Here is a 20,055-nt window from a genome sequence, read left to right as displayed (position 1 = left end):
TGGTATGGTGGTTATGCTTTTCTTTTAGATTTTTAAATTTATTTATTTGACAGAGAGAGATCACAAGTAGACAGAGAGGCAGGCGGGGGGGGGGGGGAAGCAGACTCCCTGCTGAGCAGAGAGCCCGATGCGGGACTCGATCCCAGGATCCTGAGATCATGACCTGAGCCGAAGGCAGTGGCCCAACCAACTGAGCGACCCAGGCGTCCATGGTTATGCTTTTTAAAAGAATCCTTACTTTTACAGAGATATATACTGAAAAGAGATGAAACCATATGATATCCGGGGTCTCCTTCAAAATCATCCAGTGGGTGTGGACATGAAAGTGGGTGCGAAGGGTAAAGATGACACAAGATCAGCTACGAGTGGGAACAGTTAGAGCGGGGCAGTGGGGACATGGAGGACCAGGACACTATCCTAGTTTTGCATATTTTTGAAATTCTCCATTTAAGATAAATTGTTTTATAAAATCCAAGTTGGATGGATTAATGGATAGATAAGAGGATAAATACGTGATAAAGCCAGTGTGGGTGGGAGGTTCTTGGTAGTGGGTATATGGTGTTCACTGTATGATTCCTTTAATTTTGTTGTATATCTGAAAGCTTTCATAATAAAATGTTGAGAAGGAAAAGCCCACCTGAGGACTCATCTTAAGTTGTTCCCTGATGGGTGAAAAGTTGGCGACTGGTGTCAGTGGGCCCAAGAGGGACTATGGACCCCTCTCCAGGGTCAAGGCAGTACTCTGTGTCCCCCTTTCTGGGAGTCAGTTCAGTGGACAGTTAGCCAGGTGATCTCCCAGGGACTTCCCAGATCTGGCCTTCTATGGGGTCTGTCCTCAGAGGGGTCTGAAAGGGTCTTCCCAGCATACTGGGGACATGAGGACACTATTGCTATGTTGCTAAGGGCTGGGCTCACCTGGAAAAAGGTGTTGCTCTCTTTGCCATTGGCGGTAAAGGTCATGAGACCAGTGGCCAAGTCTACCAGGCAACCAATGACAAGGTCTGTGTGGCTGATCCGGCCCTGCTGCCCGGAGCTCACGAAGTCCCCGCCCCACACCATGTAGCAGTTGCTGCACTTGAGGCTGGAGGAAAAGCAGTGGTCACAGCATGGCTTCTCAGCCAAGGTGCTCTGGACCCTGGACACTTTCTTCCCCAAACTCCCAGAATACCATGACCTCAGAGCTCCACCCCCAGACCCCCACCACCTGCAGACCTGAGTGCCAAAACCTCAGGCCCCTCAGAGCGAGAGTTCTTAGAAGTTGGCTGGGAGTTCTGGGAGGCAGAGAGGGAAGGGGAACAGGAAGACAGAACACAGACAGGAGGTAATGTAGAAAGGGGATCATGAGATGAAGGAAGAGAAAATGGAAAAGGCCAAATAGAAAATGAAGAGGAAAACCCAAAGGAGGAAAGTAAACAGGTAGAGAAGAGGAGAAGAGGGGGAGGGGAGCTACTGGGGCTAGCCTGGGGAGATCCAGGTCACCTCCCACAGTCCCCACCCCACCCCCCAGCACCTGCTGTGGACGTTGCCTTGTTCGTCCCCCATGGTCACCGTCACTGCCCGGACCTTGCTGAGCTCGAAGTTCATGTCATGCTGATGGTAGTCAGGGGTGACCCAGCCTACCCACACGCAGGTGGGCTCCTGGCCAGCGAAGACCCTCACAGAATAATAGTACTGGAGAGGCAAAGGGGGACCAGTGGTCAGTCCAGAAGGTTGGTGACACAGGGTTTCCCTGCATCTCTCTGGATTCACAGTGTCCTCTGAGAGTTCAGCAAGAAATTACTGGATTTGAAACACACACACACACACACACACCCAGGTCTATGTCCCTCTATTTCTGTATCTACTGATATGTTTTTAGATTCGGGAATCCTCTGGGACTATTTGCAATACCCCCGAATTTGGGTCCCTCTCCAAATTACAAAGTTATCAATAAATAATAGTTAACAAACAGTTCATAAATTTACTTAACATAATCCCCATCAAATGGGTACCATTTGTATCCCCATTTTACTGGTGGGAAAACCATAAAGCTTCCATAAAGGAGAAGGCATAGAGCAATGAAGTGACCTACCTACTTGGCACCCAGGTAGCCCATAATCCTAACCACAAGGCTATCTGTCTCAGAAAACATTCCAGATTTGGGAAATCCCCAAACTCTACTGGGGTAATTGTGAATGTTGGTTCCCGAGAATATGCCAGAGTAGCTATTAAATTTGGCATTATTGAGTTTATATGGGTGAACCCAAATATTGAGGTCCCAAGCCTATATTGGTATTTCTTCTAGATTCTGGGATCCCTGGGAGTTTTATCAGTGTGCCTTATAGCTTCATTGTGTTCTTGGAATTTTTAGGCCCCCTAGCTATATGGATTTAGGGGTTCAAAGGACTAGATGAGCGCGTGCTCTATTTTGTGGTCTTCAGTGTGTATTGGGTGTCCCCAGGTAATGGCAATCACTAGGGATTGCAGCATGAAATTTGGAAATCTGAGGGGTCTCTGAGGGAAAGTTGAGGGCCCCAGGTTCTCACCGTGGTGGTATTGAGGATGATCTCAGGGTCATCACGGTTGTCAGCTGGCACGACCTCTCGAGGGAGTCGGGGCAGAGTGGGAGTGGCTGGTGGCTGGGTCATCATGGCGACCTTCTTGGCCTTGAATAAGAACCTGGTGATGGGGAGGAGAGGCTACTGTGAGAACCAGCTCCCAAGCCCAGCCCCCCAGCCCTCTCCACCACAACATTCATGACCCCCACATCCCATTTCTAATACCCAAGTCCCACCTCTAGAGGGATAAACTTGCCAACCGAGTCAGCATAATCTATTCTGGAGACGCTGTGCTCTGTGCTTGCAGATACCCAAATTTTTTTTTTTTTAATATTTTATTTATTTGACAGAGAGAAATCACAACTAGGCAAGGAGGCAGGCAGAGAGAGAGGAGGAAGCAGGCTCCCCGTGGAGCAGAGAGCCCGATGTGGGGCTCGATCCCAGGACCCTGGGATCATGACCTGAGCCGAAGGCAGAGGCTTTAACCCACTGAGCCACCCAGGCGCCCCGCAGATACCCAAATTTAAAGGTGCCTCTGGGACAGGGAGGTTCTCTTTGGGGCATACAGTGTTCCCCCTAAGTCAGCATTTCTCATATGGATGCTAAAGTCACTTGGGAAAGGACAGTCCTTCATTGTGTGGCACTGTCTTGTACACCAAAAGCCTGTAGAATGCCTGGAGTCCCCCAGTAGCATCACCACTGTCCCAACAAACTGTGATAACCAAAATCGGCCACCATTTCCACACATCCATCAAGAGAAACGGACCTACATCCCACTGAAAACCACTGTGATAGTAGGGGAAAGCACATTTAGTTTCAAGTCGGGTTTAATGCCTTTTGAGCGTCTCCTTTGAAGTTGGCTCTTGGGGGCACATTTGAGACACAGAAATGACTCCACTTTAGAAGACCACTGGTGTTCACTGGGATACCTTGGGGCACAGTCAACTCTCCCAAGACGCTTCAGTGTCTGTCTACTTTAGAGCCCATGGATAATAAAGTCCATTGCGTGGAACACTTTGGGACCTACCAGGTACCCCAAGGATAGTGGAGTTCTCCATAGATGTAGTGGGGTACCCCGATTTTCTATTCTCTGGGAGATGAGAGCATCCCAGGAGATAATGGGGTTCATTTGAGACATGACAGGCCCCTCAGTATTCTGATTCCACTTAATATACATGGGGCCATTGAGGGACATAATGGGGTTTCTCACATTATTGAAGTGGGGTGCCTAATTGGGGTTCCTGAGCCCCATCCCAGCTCCACTCTCGACTCACCCTCTCTTCTTGTTCTTCTCTGTGGTAGCATCCTTCTCATTCTCCACCCTGACGGGCTGGGCCTCCACCCCAGCCTGGGCATTGCCCCCGGGCGTCCCCTCCTTGGCATTTCCTTCTTTGCCCCCCTCAGCCTCGCCCCAGCGCCCCGCTGAGCGCCGCAGGTTTTCATAGTCGGGGTCAGGTTCCGCCGCCCGGGCCTCATCCTCAGCGGGGGGCTGCAGGCCGGGGTGCGCTAGGGGGGTGGCCCCTGCGGTGCACCGGAAGTGCTGGTGGAACTGGACCGGAAGGCTAAGCCGGAGGAAGAGCATCTCCACCAGACTGTTCTGGGAGCCCCAGGTGCGGTGGCTCAGGCGCAGGCAGGGCGGTGTGTCCACGGTGCCATCCACACGGGCCACCTAAGGGGGAGCAGGAATCTGAGCCAGGCAAGCAGGCCAGACCACTGGTCCTAAACCCAGTCCACACAGAGCGACCGTGAGGCCTTGGCACACCTGTGTGAGAATTAGCCAAAGACTCACTCCTCAGAGCACACGGGCTCCCTGGCGGACACACAGCTTGGCTGTAGGGTGCCCTCAGCCCTCTGCCGAGCTCTGTCTGGGCCCCTCGTGCAGTGGCAGCCCTGGCCAGACTCTGGAATCGCTTGAGGGAATGTTCCAAACCTACCAACAAACAGGCCTCCCTCCAGACTAATTCATCCACCCATCCATCCATTCCAAAAATACTTCCCGAGACCCTATTAGGTGACAGGCACCATTCCCCAAGGCTGGGAACCCAACCATGAACAGAACAAAGGCCCTGCCCTCCTGGTCTCCTGGGGAGACTCTCAGGGAGAGCAGGCCAGAAGGGCCAGAGTTTTATAAATGTTCCCAGATGAATTGTTGCTTAACTTGCTGTATATGGGCATATAACATTCAGAAAAGCACACAGGTCATAATGCACAACACGATGAGGTTAGAGGAACCCCGCCATGCATGCGTGACCGGCTCCCAGACGGAGAAACACCCAGCACCCACCCAGGAGCCCCCAACTGGTGCCCATTTAGTCACCATCCTCGCCAGTGAGGGATTCTGAGGAGGGAAATGTCCCCACCTGGCCTAAACAAGAGGCAGAAGCTGACAGAGGACAGGTGCTGGGACTGGGTGCTCCGAGGACTCTCAGAGACTTTCTGGAGACTCCATGAACTGTTGGAGTGGCTCCCTGTCTTTCCTGTCCCATCTTCAAAGACCAAATGCCAAGACGTCTGTGCTCCCTGCCAGCCAAAGAATGGACCCCAAAACTGTGGCCAAAATTTGCTGTTCCCAGACTGTCTGCGGGGTCTTCTTCTCTGCTCTCCCCCGTCTCTCATAAACCCGGTTTCCCTCTGCTCCGTAGCAATAGCGAACTGACCATCTCCCTCGTGTGATCTGAGATATTCTGAGATATTCTTTGTCAGTAACACCCTCCTGATTTCACACACCACAGATCAGCTCTGACTGTTCTGGAACTGCCTATGAATGGGAACCCACGGGATGTGCCATTTTGTGTCTGGCTGCTTTCCCCCAGCACTGTGTCTCTGCGACTCGTCTACGTGGCTGTGTGTAGGTTAGTCTGTTTGTTCTCACGGCTGTCTAGCCTGCTGTTCTCTGGGTAGAGAACACATCTGGCAGTAGCAGGAATTAGAAGGTTCAACGTCTGCTCCTTCAGCCTCTCTAGCCCCTGGCACCTCTGGTCTTTCTGCCTTCACTGTCACCCCCTATAATCCACTCTCAGTGGGGACCTTTCCAAAACTCAGATCTAAACTGGACATTCCCCTGCTTAAAACCCGTCCATTCTCACCTAGTCTTAAAATGCCACAAATTACGGATCAGTGACAAAGAGAAACATAGTATTTCTCTTCCCCTGGCAGACTCCACCTTAACCAGTCAAAATTAAAGTAATTGGTAGTAAGACCTAACGACACTAGGTGCCTCCTGATATCCTGTATTGAGCAGGACACAACGTTCTGGTATTCCTGCCAAACACGGGTCACCTGTGTTTGTCTCACGTCCTACTCACGAGGAGACATTCGACAAACCAAAATGCGAGGTAATCTGCAAGATGACTGGTCTGTACTCTTCAAAAATGTTAATGGCATGGAGGACAAGACAGACTCAGGAACGTTAGACGTTAAAGAATAGAGAGACCTGGGGTGCCTGGGTAGCTTAGTCAGTTAAGCATCTGACTCTTGGCTTCTGCTCAGGTCATGATCTCAGGGTCATGAGATCGAGCCCCATGTGGGGCTCCTGCTCCTGTCCCTACTTGCTCATGCCCCCCGCCAAATAAATAAATAAGAAAACAAATAAATAAATAAAATCTTAAAAGAAAAAAGAATAAAGAGACATAACAACTAAATGCAGCATATCATCCTGCATTGGATCCTGGACCAGAAAAATAAAAAGACACATTATCACCACAATTAATAAAATCTGAATATGGACTATGAATTAGGGAATAGTATGTATTAGTGTTAAATTTCCTGATTTTCTTTTTTTTTAAATTTTATTTATTTATTTGACAGAGAGAGATCACAAGTAGACAGAGAGGCAGGCAGAGAGAGAGAGGGGGAAGCAGGCTCGCCGCTGAGCAGAGAGACCGATGCGGGACTCGATCCCAGGACCCCGAGATCATGACCCGAGCCGAAGGCAGCGGCTTAACCCACTGAGCCACCCAGGTGCCCCAAATTTCCTGATTTTCATGACCAATTTTTGTAACTGCAGTTACAACATGCATTCAACTAGTATCTGAGTGTTCAATGAATGAACTACAGGTCCAGAGTGATGGATCTTCAGGTTCAATTAAGCAAAGTGAAGAAGACCATAATCTGCCCCAAATTCTAAGCTCTTGACAGCAGAGTTTACCTTTTAGTTCTCCTTTGGGAGCCGTTTGTTCTGAAGAAATGCACATTGAAATATTTGGCGATAAAGAGGCACGATGGGGACGCCTGGCTGGCTTAGTCGGTAGAGCATGTAATTGTTGAACTCGGAGTCATGAGTTCGAGCCCCATGTTGGGCGTAGAGCTTACATAAAAGTTTTTTTAATAAGAGGCATGATGTCTCCAACTTATTCAAGTGATTCAGAAGTAGAGGCGGGGAGAAGGATTATGTGAGGAGATCTGAACAATACCATGGGTGGGAAAACAGGCTCAGGAGAAGACAGTCACATGCCCAAGGCCACACAGCACATAAGAAGTCAACCCGGGTATGGCTGATTCTGAACTACCCGCTGAAGCTCAGCCATGCGGGATTCAGGTCCCTCCCAGATAGAGAAAAGGACTGTCACTTTGGTCTACGTGAGCTTTTTATGGTTAGAGTCCGATGCCGAGTTTAATTGATAAAAGACACTAGAGCCTAAAAACTAGGGTACTCAGAGTAACAAAAAGCTGGTAAAAAAACAAAGAAACCAAAAAAAAAAAATATACACAGATAGCAATTAGTAAGGATGGTGCCAACATGTACAGAGAGATTTATATTTCTTTAAGCCTTGCTATGAGGTAGTTATAAGGACTGGAAATTTCCATCGGGGTCACTCAACCCAGCTCCTCCTTTTTCCCTTCCCCCACTTACTAGGCAAGGCACCTGGAGGTCAGACAGGTTGTGGTTTGCTGAAGTCATACCCCACAAGGCAACCCTGGGAGCCCACTGTCCTTCTACACGGCTTGTGGGGTAACACGGGGGGAAAGGAGAAACTTGGAGAAGAGAACTGCAGGAAGAATGAGGTTTGGAGGCAGATCAGAGGGCACTGAGTGGGGTCCATCCTCACCTCATAGTGGGGGTGCTCGAGGGGCACGGCCTCAAATTGGGGAAGGCTTTTGCTGAACCAGGTGGTGACTGGGCGCTGCATGTTGATGGCGAATGGCTCAAAGCCTTCCTGGAGGCCACAGATGGCGAAGAACCGCAGGGAGCTCACATCCTGGCCCAGGTTCAGGTGACCCACCTGGCCAGGTCCCAAGCTGCAGACAGGCAGGAAGCCTGGTGGGAGGTGACGGAGGGGCAGCGATGAGGACAAGGTGGGCAGGGCAGGGGCAGGAGGGGAGGAGGGCCAGTGGAAGGAAGGGATGGAAAAGCGGGAGGCTAGGGATGCAGCATAGGGTCAGGTGAGAGGAAGGAAAACCAGAAAGGGGCCACGTGGCCAGCCCTCACCATCCCCAATCTCGATTTCCCGGAAGGCTGTCTCAGAGCCTGAATCGGACATGAGGACCTCGCCGTTGAGGGTGAAGATAATGGTGTTCTCTGTGAGGTCGATCATGCAGCCCACGACATCACCTGGCTGCCATGGGCGCCCAAATGGCTCACTGCCCAGGTGCCATCGCTGGCCCTGTGAGGAGGCGAGGGGAAGATGCGACATGGGAGAGACACGCAGAGAAGTGGACACACACAGAAGGATGGCTGGACAGAGGGACAGATGATGGACAGGTATATGCATGGACAAGGACACCTGGGTGTCTCAGTCAGTTAAGCCTCTGCCTTCAGCTCAGATCATGATCTCAGGGTTCCGGGATCGAGCCCCACATGAGGCTCCCCACTTAGTAGGGAGTTTGCTTTTGCTCTGCTTCTCCCTCCCTTGCTCATGTTTTCTCTCTCTCTCAAATAACTAATTAAATAAATCTTTATTTAAAAAAAGATATATGCATGGACAGGGAGGGTGGGATGGATGGACAGATGGGTGGATAGACGGACAAACAGATGAATGAGCAGTAAGGCAGATGCAGGGATGAGTGGACAGTGGGGCGCACACAGAAGCAGGACCGGATGTATGAGCTGTGGGAGGGACCACAGGGCCTGGCAGAATGGAGCCCAGGGAGGTACACACGCGGTGCCCGTTGAAGACATAGGCCAGCTCATCAGCTCCCAGCTCCACGTCAGGTCGCAGGTCGGGCCTCGCCCAGCCCACTCGCATCTCACCCGTGGTGACCGCTTCAAACTCAAAGTACCAGCGTCCACTCTGCACCGTATAGGATTTCTCTGCCCGGAAGATACGCACCCGGTCCCAGCGAGACTGGCTCTCCACCTGACCTACAAGTGGGGCCAGGCAGAGTCAGGGGCTGGGTGGGGAGTGGATCCCAAGACACTTGAGAGGTTGGTGGGAGACACCAGAGAAGTCAAGGGCCTTGCAGGACTGGGAGAAGAGGGATAATTCCTTGGAGTTACAGGAGAAGACCTGGGGATTCTCAGACTAGTCAAAGAGGTGGTTAGGACCTCCGAAGTGAGCCTCCTCCCCCACCCGTTCCTGTTAGCAGTTGAGAACCCTCAGAGAAGAGATGCTTACAGGACAGAAAGTCGGGTCAGTCATCATCATGGTCTAGGGTTAAGGGTCAAGATTAGGGTCGATGCTTAGATTCGAGGGTTGAGAGCAGGCTCAGGGAGAAGATAGAAATTGGGGTTGGGACCAGGGTAGAGAAACTGAAGACTGGGGACCACAGCTAGGGTGGCTGATGGCAGCTGGGATTGGAAGTCCATGATAGGTCAGGGGTCAGGTTATGGGGCGGGGTCAGAGGTTGTGAGCTCTTGATTGGGTGGCTCCATAGTGTAGCCACAGTCCAGAGTTCAGGGGGTTAGGCGTCATAGCTGGGGGTCCGGGATTGGAGTCTGGGCTCCGGGCTGGTGCTCACTGGGCTCCTGACCTGGCAGGGCTCGCATATGACCAAGGTCAGTGATCAAGATTGACTTCAGGGCTGGGGTCAGGGTAAGGGTCAGGGTCACGGGGGGAGAAGGCTCAGTGTTGTAGATGCAGCCCATTCAGGGGCTGAGTGGGGTCAGAAGTCCAGGGCCAGCAGGCCGGGCCCACAGCAGGGTAGCAGTTAGCGTCAGGGGCCCGGAGGTCGGCACTCACTGGGTTCCTGGTCAGGCGGCTCGATGTTGTAGCCGTAGCCCAGCAGTGTGCGCACAGCCTGGCAGAGGCTGTCCCGGTTGCTGCGTTTGGTGGCCTCGTCCAGCAGGCGGTAGGGCACAAGGCGAGGGTTGCGGCGTGCTGGGATGTCCTGCACCGCACTGTAGCTCCAGCCCTGGGCCACGCGGTCCCGTGCCCACACGTTGTGCCCATTCTCTGCCAGCCGGTCCACCAGCGTCATCTGTGCCGGCGTCAGCCGCACGTGGCTCAGGTCTAGGGGCGCCGGCTTGTACCCGTTGCTCATCATGTACCTGTGTGTGCGGCAGAGCTCGGTGAGAGCAGACCCCTCACCCCCACACCCTGCCCTGGGCTCTGCACCACATGGTCCCTGTCTTCCGACCCTCATTCCCAGGTTCTTGTGATCCTGAGCTCTGATTTTGGGGATGCCTGGCCCTCGAGCTCTGACATTGGGGTTCCACGGCCCCCCCAAATGAGCTCTGAGATATTTGGCCTCTTAATGCGGGATCCTGTGACTCTGGCAAGGGCTTTCGTTTCTCTGACCTCTGACCTCTCTGACCCCTGCGTTGTGATTTGGGGAGCCCGATCCTCAACCCTGGAACTCTGGCCTCCTCTCACCTCTAACTCTGAGGTTTCTTACCTCTGACCTGGAACCCTATCACTTCAAATTCCTGGCTTTGGAGTCCTTGACCTCTGAACCCTGGCCTCTATCCCCAGGAGCTGTGATCTCTCACCTACAATTTTAGGGTCCCTTGCTTAGGACTCCCAACAACTTCTCACCTCTTTCCATTGACTCCCCCCACCTCTGACTTGGAGATATTACCACTGTTTCCTCATCTTCCCTGTTTCCGTGGCAGACCCTGACCTTGGGTCCTGACTCACACCCACTCTCCCTCTGGAACTCCCACCTCTGCGATCCTGACACCTCCCAGGCCACTCACCACTGACTCCACAGCCCTGACCCTGGACTCCTGGTCCTATGACCTTCACCCTAACCTATGGCCCCTTTGTCTCTGACCTCGGCCTCCCTACAAGACCCTCTCAACCACCCCGCCCTCACCATGTCATCTCCAGCCTCCCATGCTACCCCCCGATGGGACCCGAGCCACCACACTCACGTCTTGGGGAGTTTGGTCTTCTTCAGGTTGTCCTCCGCCTTCTCGTCCGCCATGCCCACATGGCAGCCCAGCGCCAGCAGAGTCCTGTGGCATGGGAGACAGGGTCACCCCACACAGTCTCCTGGCCCCTGGCCTCCACTCCCTGGGCCCGGCTCCTCTCCTCCCCCAGCCCCCGCCGGCAATTTGTGTCTCTTGCTCTGGCTTCCTGGGTGTCTGTCCCCATTTCTCTGTCTCAGTCTCTCTCTGACTCTTGTCTCTCCCTGCTTCTTTGTCTCTGTGTCTCTTTGTCTGTGTCCATCTTTTCCTGTCCACGTCTTTCCCTGATTCTGTGTCTCTCTCTTTCTCTTACTGCTCAGCTCTCTTTATGCCTCTGTCGCTTTCTTGCCCTCCGACAGTCCCTGCCTCACAATCCCCGTCTCTCCTTGCCCTCCTCCTCCCCAGCAGTCAGGTCCAGGCGCCTGCTCCCCAGTACTGTCCTCACTTGAGTGTCTCCCCAGACATCTGCAGGTTGTAATTCCTCTCGGGCTCTGGAAGGCTGTGGAAGTCCACGAGACACGGGTGCAGCCTCTTATTGTCATCCCGAACCTGAAGAAAGCCCAGTGTCAACTCCTTGGGGTCTCCTTCCCTCCCCACCGCACACCCAGCCTGTGACCCCTGACCTCCAGCCCTTCGTTCTGCCACAGGAAACCCAAGAGTCCCTTCCCCCCGCTCATTCCCCCAGCAGCAAACACAGCCCGACACCCTCACGCAGCAGGCCGCCCCTCACCGGGCCGTAGGTCCAGCCCTGCTCAATGCGAGTCAGCGCCCAGAGTTCATGGATGTTCTCTGCCAGCTTCTCCCGAATACGCTCCAGATGGGGAGGCAGGACAATCTGGGGGGAAGGTAGGGAATGTTTGGGAGGTCCCTGTGTTCCTTCTAGCCTGCACCATGACCCTTCTTCCCAAGAGCATGTACAAGTGAGCCCTGGACAGTCGCCGAGAACTTTCCAGCAGTCATAGGCCTACTCCTCATCACTGGATCCTGACCCCAGGGTTGACACCCAGCTGAGTAAGGCCTTAGAATCACAGAATTAAGGAATTATCTGGGAATGGGACTACCTCCCCCTGCAGACTGGTTGCTCCATGAAGACAGGGCCTGGGGCTGCCTCAGTCTCCACCACTTTCCCAGCCCTGCCCAGCCCAGAGTCAGACCCAGAGGAGATGCCCCAGGAAGTGGTTGCTGAATGAATGGATGAGTCCCTTTCCTTCTTTGTACAATGAGGATCTAAACAATACCGACCTCATAAGGATTCAGTGATGTAACCTGTGTAAACTACTAAATCTTACGTAGTTTAGGTAAATGCCTGGCACCCAGTAGATGACTAATAAATATTAATATCATTCATGTTCTTCAGACAAGAAATAATGATGGTTCAGACCAGGGTGGGCCATGGGGAGGAGGGGAGGCAGGGAAGGGATGTCCAGGAGTCCAAGGGGATGGCCCATGAGACTGACAAGCTGGGGGAAGTGGGAGGGAGACATCAGGAAGGAGAACCATACTCTGGTCTGGCTACAGGGGGATGGCAAGGTCCCCGTGAAATAATATCACTCCTGCTACCGATAACAGTAACTGTGCTGAGTACTATTTGCTCAGCACTGTGCTAAGCACCGCACGGACAGTAATCCATCCGACATTCAGGACCATGCTATCAGGTAGGCTCTACCATTATCCCCCTCTCCTCACAGATGACCAGACTGAGGCCCAGAGGAAGAGGAGGGAGCCCACATACCTACGGTAACACACTGAAAATCAGACCCTCATGGTCAGGCTCTTGAACATGACTTCCGTGGCCTCTGATGGGGACATGTCTGGGTGGGATGGTGGGGAGCTCAGGTTGGGACAGGAGGCGTGGGAAGGCCCAGATGGAAGAAAGAGATGCCAGTAAACTAGTAGGAAATATCTCAAGCTTTGGCATCAGCACCTGGGTTCAAGTCGGCTCTGCGGCTTGCCCAGCTTGGTGACCTCTCCGGGCTTCACATCCTTCAACTGTAAATCAGAGGTAATAATAGTCTTCTCGGTAGGAGGCTATCCTGAGGACTCCTGGAAACCAGATTCTGCCTGAAGAGAGTTCTCTGCCTCCACTCTGCCTCATTTTCCCCATCTACTAAACAACTTCCAGCTCAGCTCACCACCCCCCGAATCCCAAGAGGGTCTGTCTCACCAGGAAACCCTTGCAGGCAGGAAGTACCTGGACAGTGTCCACGGGGCAGGGCACAAAGTCAGTGTGTGAGAGGCAGCGGCTGGGGCCCACCAGGTGGGGCCCCCGAGGCCCCTCCCGTCGATACTCCTTGATGGGCTCCAGATGAAGCCGCTCTCGAGGGAGCACAGCCTCGTGGCACGGGGCATAGCCAGGTGGAGGGAGGAACTTGAATTCGCCATGGCGGCCACCGAGGAGGAACCGCACCCTGAGAGGGAGAGAGGGGTCACTGGCGGGGCAGATTACAGGGAGAATCTTTGCTCAGTGGGGGTAAGGCAGCAATCCTGGGATCAATGGAAAGTTCCGGGAAAGGCCACTGGGCAGTCATAGAGTCATGGAGGTCATTTAGAGTCAAAAAAGAAAATATAACGTCAAAGAGAATGTCTGACGTCAATGACAATGATTAGAGAATCAAAAAAGGAAAGCATGGGGTCATTGGGGAGTTAATGCAGGGTCATGGGAAGGTCCACTGGAAGAGACCTAGGCTCAACAAAGTATTTGGGGATATTGGGAGTTTTTTGGGAGACCAAGAATGTCATTTGGAAATCACTAATGTAATCAATGAATCTGATGTAACAGTGAGTGTTACAGTGTAACTGATTATGGTTACAGTGTAACCATAATCACCACTGGAGAGCCTTTCACAGAGCTTGGGATCATCAGGAAAAGAAGGAGTTATTGAGAGCTCTTTGAAATAATTGGGGTCATTGAGGGATTATGGTCACTGCAGGATTATGGAGCAACTGGAAGATTACTGAGATGTCAGGGTCACTGAGAAGTTGTTAAGAGCAAAAGTCATTAGGAGAGTTCAAGATCATTGGGGGGTCATTGGGAGGGTCAGGGGGTCACTGCAAGACAGCTGTCAGATTCTGGAGTCTTTTGGTGGTCATTGGAATGGCATAGATCATTGAGAGAGCCTGATATCATTTGAGAATTAACTGGGAGAGTCTGGGGCTTTTAGGTCATTGTGCAATTTGGGGGACACTTGAAGGTCACAGGAAGGATATGGGGTTGGAAAGAAGCTGAGGTCTTTGGAAGAGTTTGGGTCATTGGGAGGACAATGAAGTGTTTGGGACCATGTAAAGATCACTGGGATCTTCACACAAGGATCTGACCAGTCAGTCCTGAAGGTAGGCTGCCAGATCCTGGCCTTCTAGGAGGCCAGGTTATGACAAGGGAAGATGTCTTGGAACAGTCCCAGGTCTGGGGTTTGGCAAGGGGCAAGGACAAGTACTTACTTGACACCAGCCGAGAAGCTAACAACAGGGAAGAAGAGCCCATCCAGATTGAAGGCCTCAAAGACACCCTGCACAGGACAGCCATTGATGCGGAAGGAGATGGACGGCACGCTGAGGTCCAGGCAGCAGCTGACCACGTCCTCCGGGGCCAGGAGGTGCTGCCCTGGGGAAGTCACTGGGCGTGCCACATGTCCTGCACCAGGGTCACCAGGGAGGGGTCAGAAGTCAGAGGTCTCTAGACCTCATTGGTCAGAGACCAATGGTCTCAAGAGACAAGAAGCAGATATTAGAGGATCCTATGGGATCTAGATCTTGGCAAGTTTTCCCTAAGGTCAAGTTTTCCCATGGAGGGCACTGGAGCTCTGAGGTTAGTGATGAAGCCAAGTTTCCCCTAAGGTTAGGATCCTGAGATTAAAGTCCTCCTGGAGCTAGAATTCTGGAAACTTTGGGGTCAGAAGTCAAAGATCAGGGATCATAAAGTCTGGGAAGTTTTCTAGGATCTCTAGGGCCAGAGATCATACATCTCCTGGGGTCAGAGTTCTGAAGACTATGAGGAAATGGGTTAGGGCCAAGATCTTTTGGTCTTAGGAAATAAAGGAGTAAGGGGTCAAAAGTTGGCCTATTCTGGAGATCAGGATCCCAACAACCCCAAGATGTGTGGTGAGAAACTTGGGAACTATGGGGTCAATAGTCAGGGATGAGAGCCCCCTAGAAGGGTCCAGGTACCTGTCCAGAGATGCAGCCCATCAAAGCCATAGGAATAGAGGTCATCGCCGACACCATTGCCGCCCCAGCCCTCGCCGCCCCCTGGGTAGGGGCTGTAGCCCTCAGTGAGGGCCCAGCCCACCCGCAGGTGGGTAGCCTGAGCTGTCAGGAATGGAGCCACCTCGTCCACCATCACCTCAAAGTACCATTTGCCATACTGTGTGGTGCCCTCTGCTCGGCCCACAAAGATGTTGGGGCGGATGCTGCAGGAGAGACAGGACAGGAGAGGGAGTGAGGGAGAGATGGGAAGCAGAGCCAGGTTGTTGCAGGGGTAGAGGTGGGAGAGGGAGAAAGAGGAGGAGAGATATACACAGGAAAAACAGAAGGCAGAGACATAGAGACAGAGAGAAAAAGCAGAGACAAAGACAGAAAGAGACCTCAAAAAACAGAAAATTGGTGCCTGGCTGGCTCAGTCAGTAGAGCGTGCAACTCTTGATCTCAGGGTTTTGAGTTCGAGCGGCACATGGGGTGTAGAGATTACTTAGAAATAAAATCTTAAGGGGCGCCTGGATGGCTCAGTGGGTTAAAGCCTCTGCCTTTGGCTCAGGTCATGATCCTAGGGTCCTGGGATCGAGCCCTGCATCGGGCTCTCTGCTCCGTGGGGAGCCTGCTTCCTCCTCTCTCTCTCTCTGCCTGCCTCTCTGCCTACTTGTGATCTCTCTCCCTCTGTCAAAATGAATAAATAAAATCTTTTTAAATAATCTTAAAAAGACAACAACAACAACAGAGGGATGCCTAGGTGGCTTAGTTGTTTAAGCATCTGACTCCTGATGTTGGCTCAGGTCATGATCTCAGGGTCGTGAGACTGAGCCCCACGTCGGGCTCTGCACTAGGCATGGAGCCTACTTAAAATTCTCTCTCTCCCCCTCTCCTTCTGCCCTCCACACCCACTCTCTCTCTCTCTTTCTCAAAAAACAAACCCAGAGATGAGAGCGATGGGTGAGAGACCAAAAAAAAAAAACAAAACAAAACAAAAAGAAAAGAAATGGAGGAGAAATAGAGACAGTCACAGAGAGAAACAGACAGACAGAGACAAAGTGAGCAAACAGAAAAAGAAAAAGAGAGAGGGGAACAGACAGAGGCAGAAATGGAAAAGGGAGAGAGGACAAGAGGAGTGGGAGCTAGAGGATGAGCTGGGGAAAGAGCGGACATCTATGAGGCCCAGGTGTAAAGTCCTAGGGCGGGAGGTGTTGGAAGGGACATCCACCTGAATGTGGAGTCTCTGAGTCCAGGAAAGGGTTGAGAGGTTCTGAGATCTGCGGTCAGGGTGAGGTCAGGCTGGGGTCAGAGGTTAGGGACCAGACCTGGTGACATAGTTGATGAGATTGGTCTGCAGCAGAAGCTCACGGCCAGGGAGCAAGTTCTCAGTAATGAGATCTTGGTTGGAGCGCACAGCCACGCCATTGCACACACACAGGGAACACAGCACATCTAGCACCTGGAAGTCAAGGTCAGAAGTCAGGTGGTGAAAGCATCGAGGCAGGAAGTTCACAGGAGGTCTACAGTGGGAAGCCAGAAGTTAAGGATAATGTGCGAAGACAGGAGATGGGGATTTTGACTGTGAGGAGGTGGTGAACACGGGAGATCAGGGCTCAAACACGAAGATCAAGGGTCAAAGAGAAAAGTCAGGCAGGGGGTGGGGGGACACAGGAGCTGGGATAAGACACAGCAGCATAAGGAAGGAGAGCCTGGAGTAAGAGCCGAGGGGTCAGAGGGAGGAGGGAAAGGGTTGCTTAGGGAGAGTATGGGGGTCAAGTGCAGATTTTAGACCAGCAGGGGCTGTACACTTGTGCCTTTGGGGGCCAGCTGGATAATGGACACAAGTGAGCTGGTGAGAAACCATGCACCGGGAACAGGTAGGACTGTGGCAAACTGGAGAGTGTAAACACAGCCACCTAAAGACTACAAAATTAGAAATTTTAAAAAGTATTTCAGAAATCTAAGGAAGCATATCTGTGGCCCAGAATCCATTTAAGAAGTTTAAGTCTGAGACCCTTGTGTTGAGATGGGAACATGTGCAGAGGAGTCCAAGATAGGGAAGGGAAGTGAGGGAAGTGGAGAATTCTAGGGCATGGGGAGAAGTCAGGGTTCAGTGTGCCCGGCTGAGAGGTGAGGGTGAGGGGCCAACCTTGTGGTTCCTCCCGTGCTTGTCCAGGAGGGAGATGATGGACTTGATGTGGTTCTCCTGGATGATGTTCAGTACCTCAGGACTCTCAATCAGGACACAGTACAGCACCTCAAGGATCCCTGTGCAGATGGCAGAGTGACAGGTGAGGAGACTGCGGCCTTCCCCTGTCCCAGCCCGTCCCCGGCCCCTGGGTTCTCCTACCAGAAGAGGCCTCCAGCCGATCCAGCTTGCTGACCAGCCAGTCCAGGTTGGTGGAAAAGAGGGCACAGTTGGTACGATTGCCACGGATCAGGGAGGCTGAGGGTGGAAAGAGGGGTCAGACCCAATGGGACTGAGAACCTGGGGACTCTAGGGGAAGTCAGGCCTGGACCCCTTACCCAGGAGTTCATAGAGCAGGTTCACAATCTCTTTCCAAGACTCGGCTGCCTCCTCCCCTGCAAATTCGGCAAAGTGGGCAGCAGTGGTGTAGACATTTAGGCGGTCAATGCAGTTCAGGACCAAGGAGAGCATCCCCTGGGGAGGGGAAAACAAGGTGGGTCACCCCGGGAGTCCCTGGCCCTCCCTTCCTTGCCTTTCTTGGATTTGGAAATTCATTTGACTTCAACAACCAGTGACTATGTCCCCAGATCTTATGCCCTTATCCACTCCCATTCCCCTCCTCTCCTCCTCAGCGCCCCACATCTGTCCTTGTCCTCTCTGCCACTGTCCCCAACATAATACATCTTTATTAACATCAGGACTGACTGTGCTTTTCCTTCCTGAAGTTGTCTTTCCATCCCATCCACTTCCAAGCACCCCACTCGGGTCCTGTGCTGCCCAGCTCACTCTCCACACCAACCATCACAGAGATTTTCTTCGCATTTTACATTTTCATCTTTGTTTTCTTTTATAACAGATTATAACAGACATACAGAAAGGCACATAAAACATATACAGTTAGTCCTTGTTATTTGTGCTCATTAGAGTCTTTAAAGTCGCCATGAGGGGCGCCTGGGTGGCTCAGTGGGTTAAGCCTCTGCCTTCGGCTCAGGTCATGGTCTCAGGGTCCTGGGATCAAGCCCCGCATCAGGCTCTCTGCTCGGCAGGGAACCTGCTTCCCCTCCTCTCTCTGACTGCTTCTCTGCCTAATTGTGATCTCTGTCTGTCAAATAAATAAATAAAATCTTAAAAATAAATAAATAAATAAAGTCACCATGAACATGGAGTCAGCAAATATTGAACCAAACAGGGAGTTTCTCTGAGTCACAACATTTTTGTCAAACAGTCAATACATCCTCTTGTTTTATATGTGTGTCTGTTTAAAGACATTGATTTAATACATATTGTTGATTCATTAACATTAAATTCAGGGCCAACAGCACTATAACTCATGCCTAAATGAAGCTTATCTAACATCTATTTTCTCTGTAAGGCACATCACAGCATCTTGTGCTCAGGAACACTAGGCAGCCCTCCAGAACTACACTTGGAGGCCACTTTAAATGGCAAAATCAACAACAACAAAAAAACCACCACAGGATAGATGGCTGTAACCTCCTCTCTCTGACCCATCTGTAATATGGGAATTACAACCGCCCTTGGGGTTATCAGGAGGATGTCATGCATATAGCACCCTTAGCACATAATAAAGGCTAAATTCCAGGTAGTAATAACCACTAACACTTACATAGCATCTGCTATGTGCTGGCACCAGGCTTGACATACACTAATTCCACTCCATAAGTAAGTTTTGTTATTGTTACTATTATCATTTCTGGATCAGACTGAGAATCCCTGGAGGGGAGGAGGGCCAGTTTTTAGCATCTAAGTGAACATGCTCCTCCATCACCCTGTGGAGACATCAGATCTTCAGACCTTTGTCCAGCCCCTCCTCCCACCCGGCTCGATTCCCCTCACTCAGACCCGATACTGAGCAGAGACCTCTCCATATCTCTTCCCTTCGTGCTCTCGAGACACACGGACCCCCAGCCCCTGACTGGAACTGAGGACCCTCCCTGCACTGCGGTCACTTATGCTCAAAGAACCTCTGGCCCTGCCCCCACCCCCATGCCCCACTCTAGTTCGGTCTCCCCACTGCAAGCCAAGCCCCCACAGACACGGGCTCCTGTGTCCCACATCCTCATCCTCTGACTTCTTCCCAGGCCCGACAGCCTCCGCAGGCCTAGCCTCCACACAGGGCTGCACTTAGGGCTCACTTAGACCCCGCCCCCTACCCCTGGTGAAGGAACAAGGCCTGCCCCGCCGCCTTCGCCCTGGTTGCATCTCGCTCTCACAGGCAACGCCCCTGCTCTGCCAAAGCCCTGCCCCTCCCTCAAGGCTCCGCCCATCAACAAATATTCCCCGCCCCTCCTCAACGCTCCCTCCCCCCCCCCCCCCCCCCCATCATCACATTTCCCCCGCTACTTCAGATCCGCCCCGCAGGCTCTCAGACCACTACATACTCCACCTCCCCTACCTTCCCTCAGACTCCGGGCTGCCCAGCGCCGCGGCCCCGCCCCTCCCACAGGCTCCGCCCCCCCTCCCCAGTGTCCACGTACCCCGCCCCCTGCCGCAGCCTCACCTCCTCCTGGAAGAGGCTCTGGCGGTTCCGCAGGCTGCGCAGCTTGCTCTGCTTCTCCTCGTGCTGCAGCTCCTCGGAGGGCGGCTCGAAGTAGCCGATGAGGTCCTGCAGGCTCAGGATGACACCCTCGATGGGCAGCGCTGTGCCCGCTGGTGGCCCCGAGCCCCGCGGCTTCCCGCTGAAGCTGTCCAGGCCCCTGTGGGGACGGCGCACTTGTCAGCAAAGAGCCCCGAGCGCTCTCATGTGGCACTCTCATGAGTCCTACCCCAGGCCCCCAAAGAACTCTCACAGACACACCTGTTTTACAGCGGGGGAGACTGAGACTGACATTGGTCTGAGG

At 52.6% G+C, this 20,055-nt stretch overlaps 1 protein-coding gene across 5 annotated transcripts in view; it reads right to left on the bottom strand.

The window, feature by feature from the left end:
- The window catches only part of RYR1 (ryanodine receptor 1), a 109,761-nt gene that overhangs the window by 76,849 nt on the left and 12,857 nt on the right, over positions 1-20,055 (bottom strand). For all 5 annotated transcript variants that reach the window (XM_045987235.1, XM_045987236.1, XM_045987234.1 and 2 more), the window contains 19 exons: positions 19,716-19,911; positions 17,533-17,668; positions 17,357-17,452; positions 17,156-17,274; positions 16,332-16,465; positions 14,989-15,230; positions 14,263-14,455; positions 13,016-13,232; positions 11,555-11,659; positions 11,270-11,373; positions 10,789-10,872; positions 9,656-9,963; positions 8,636-8,838; positions 7,966-8,140; positions 7,586-7,794; positions 3,812-4,206; positions 2,526-2,658; positions 1,511-1,671; positions 916-1,081 (listed from right to left, as the gene is read on the bottom strand). In XM_045987235.1, coding sequence (XP_045843191.1) covers positions 916-1,081; positions 1,511-1,671; positions 2,526-2,658; positions 3,812-4,206; positions 7,586-7,794; positions 7,966-8,140; positions 8,636-8,838; positions 9,656-9,963; positions 10,789-10,872; positions 11,270-11,373; positions 11,555-11,659; positions 13,016-13,232; positions 14,263-14,455; positions 14,989-15,230; positions 16,332-16,465; positions 17,156-17,274; positions 17,357-17,452; positions 17,533-17,668; positions 19,716-19,911 — 3,376 coding nt within the window. The remainder of the gene's footprint in view (positions 1-915; positions 1,082-1,510; positions 1,672-2,525; positions 2,659-3,811; positions 4,207-7,585; positions 7,795-7,965; positions 8,141-8,635; positions 8,839-9,655; positions 9,964-10,788; positions 10,873-11,269; positions 11,374-11,554; positions 11,660-13,015; positions 13,233-14,262; positions 14,456-14,988; positions 15,231-16,331; positions 16,466-17,155; positions 17,275-17,356; positions 17,453-17,532; positions 17,669-19,715; positions 19,912-20,055) is intronic.

Source organism: Meles meles, chromosome 19 (genome assembly GCF_922984935.1).
Source record: "Meles meles chromosome 19, mMelMel3.1 paternal haplotype, whole genome shotgun sequence".
Taxonomy (NCBI): domain Eukaryota; kingdom Metazoa; phylum Chordata; class Mammalia; order Carnivora; family Mustelidae; genus Meles; species Meles meles.
This window is presented reverse-complemented; position numbering and strand designations above follow the sequence as displayed.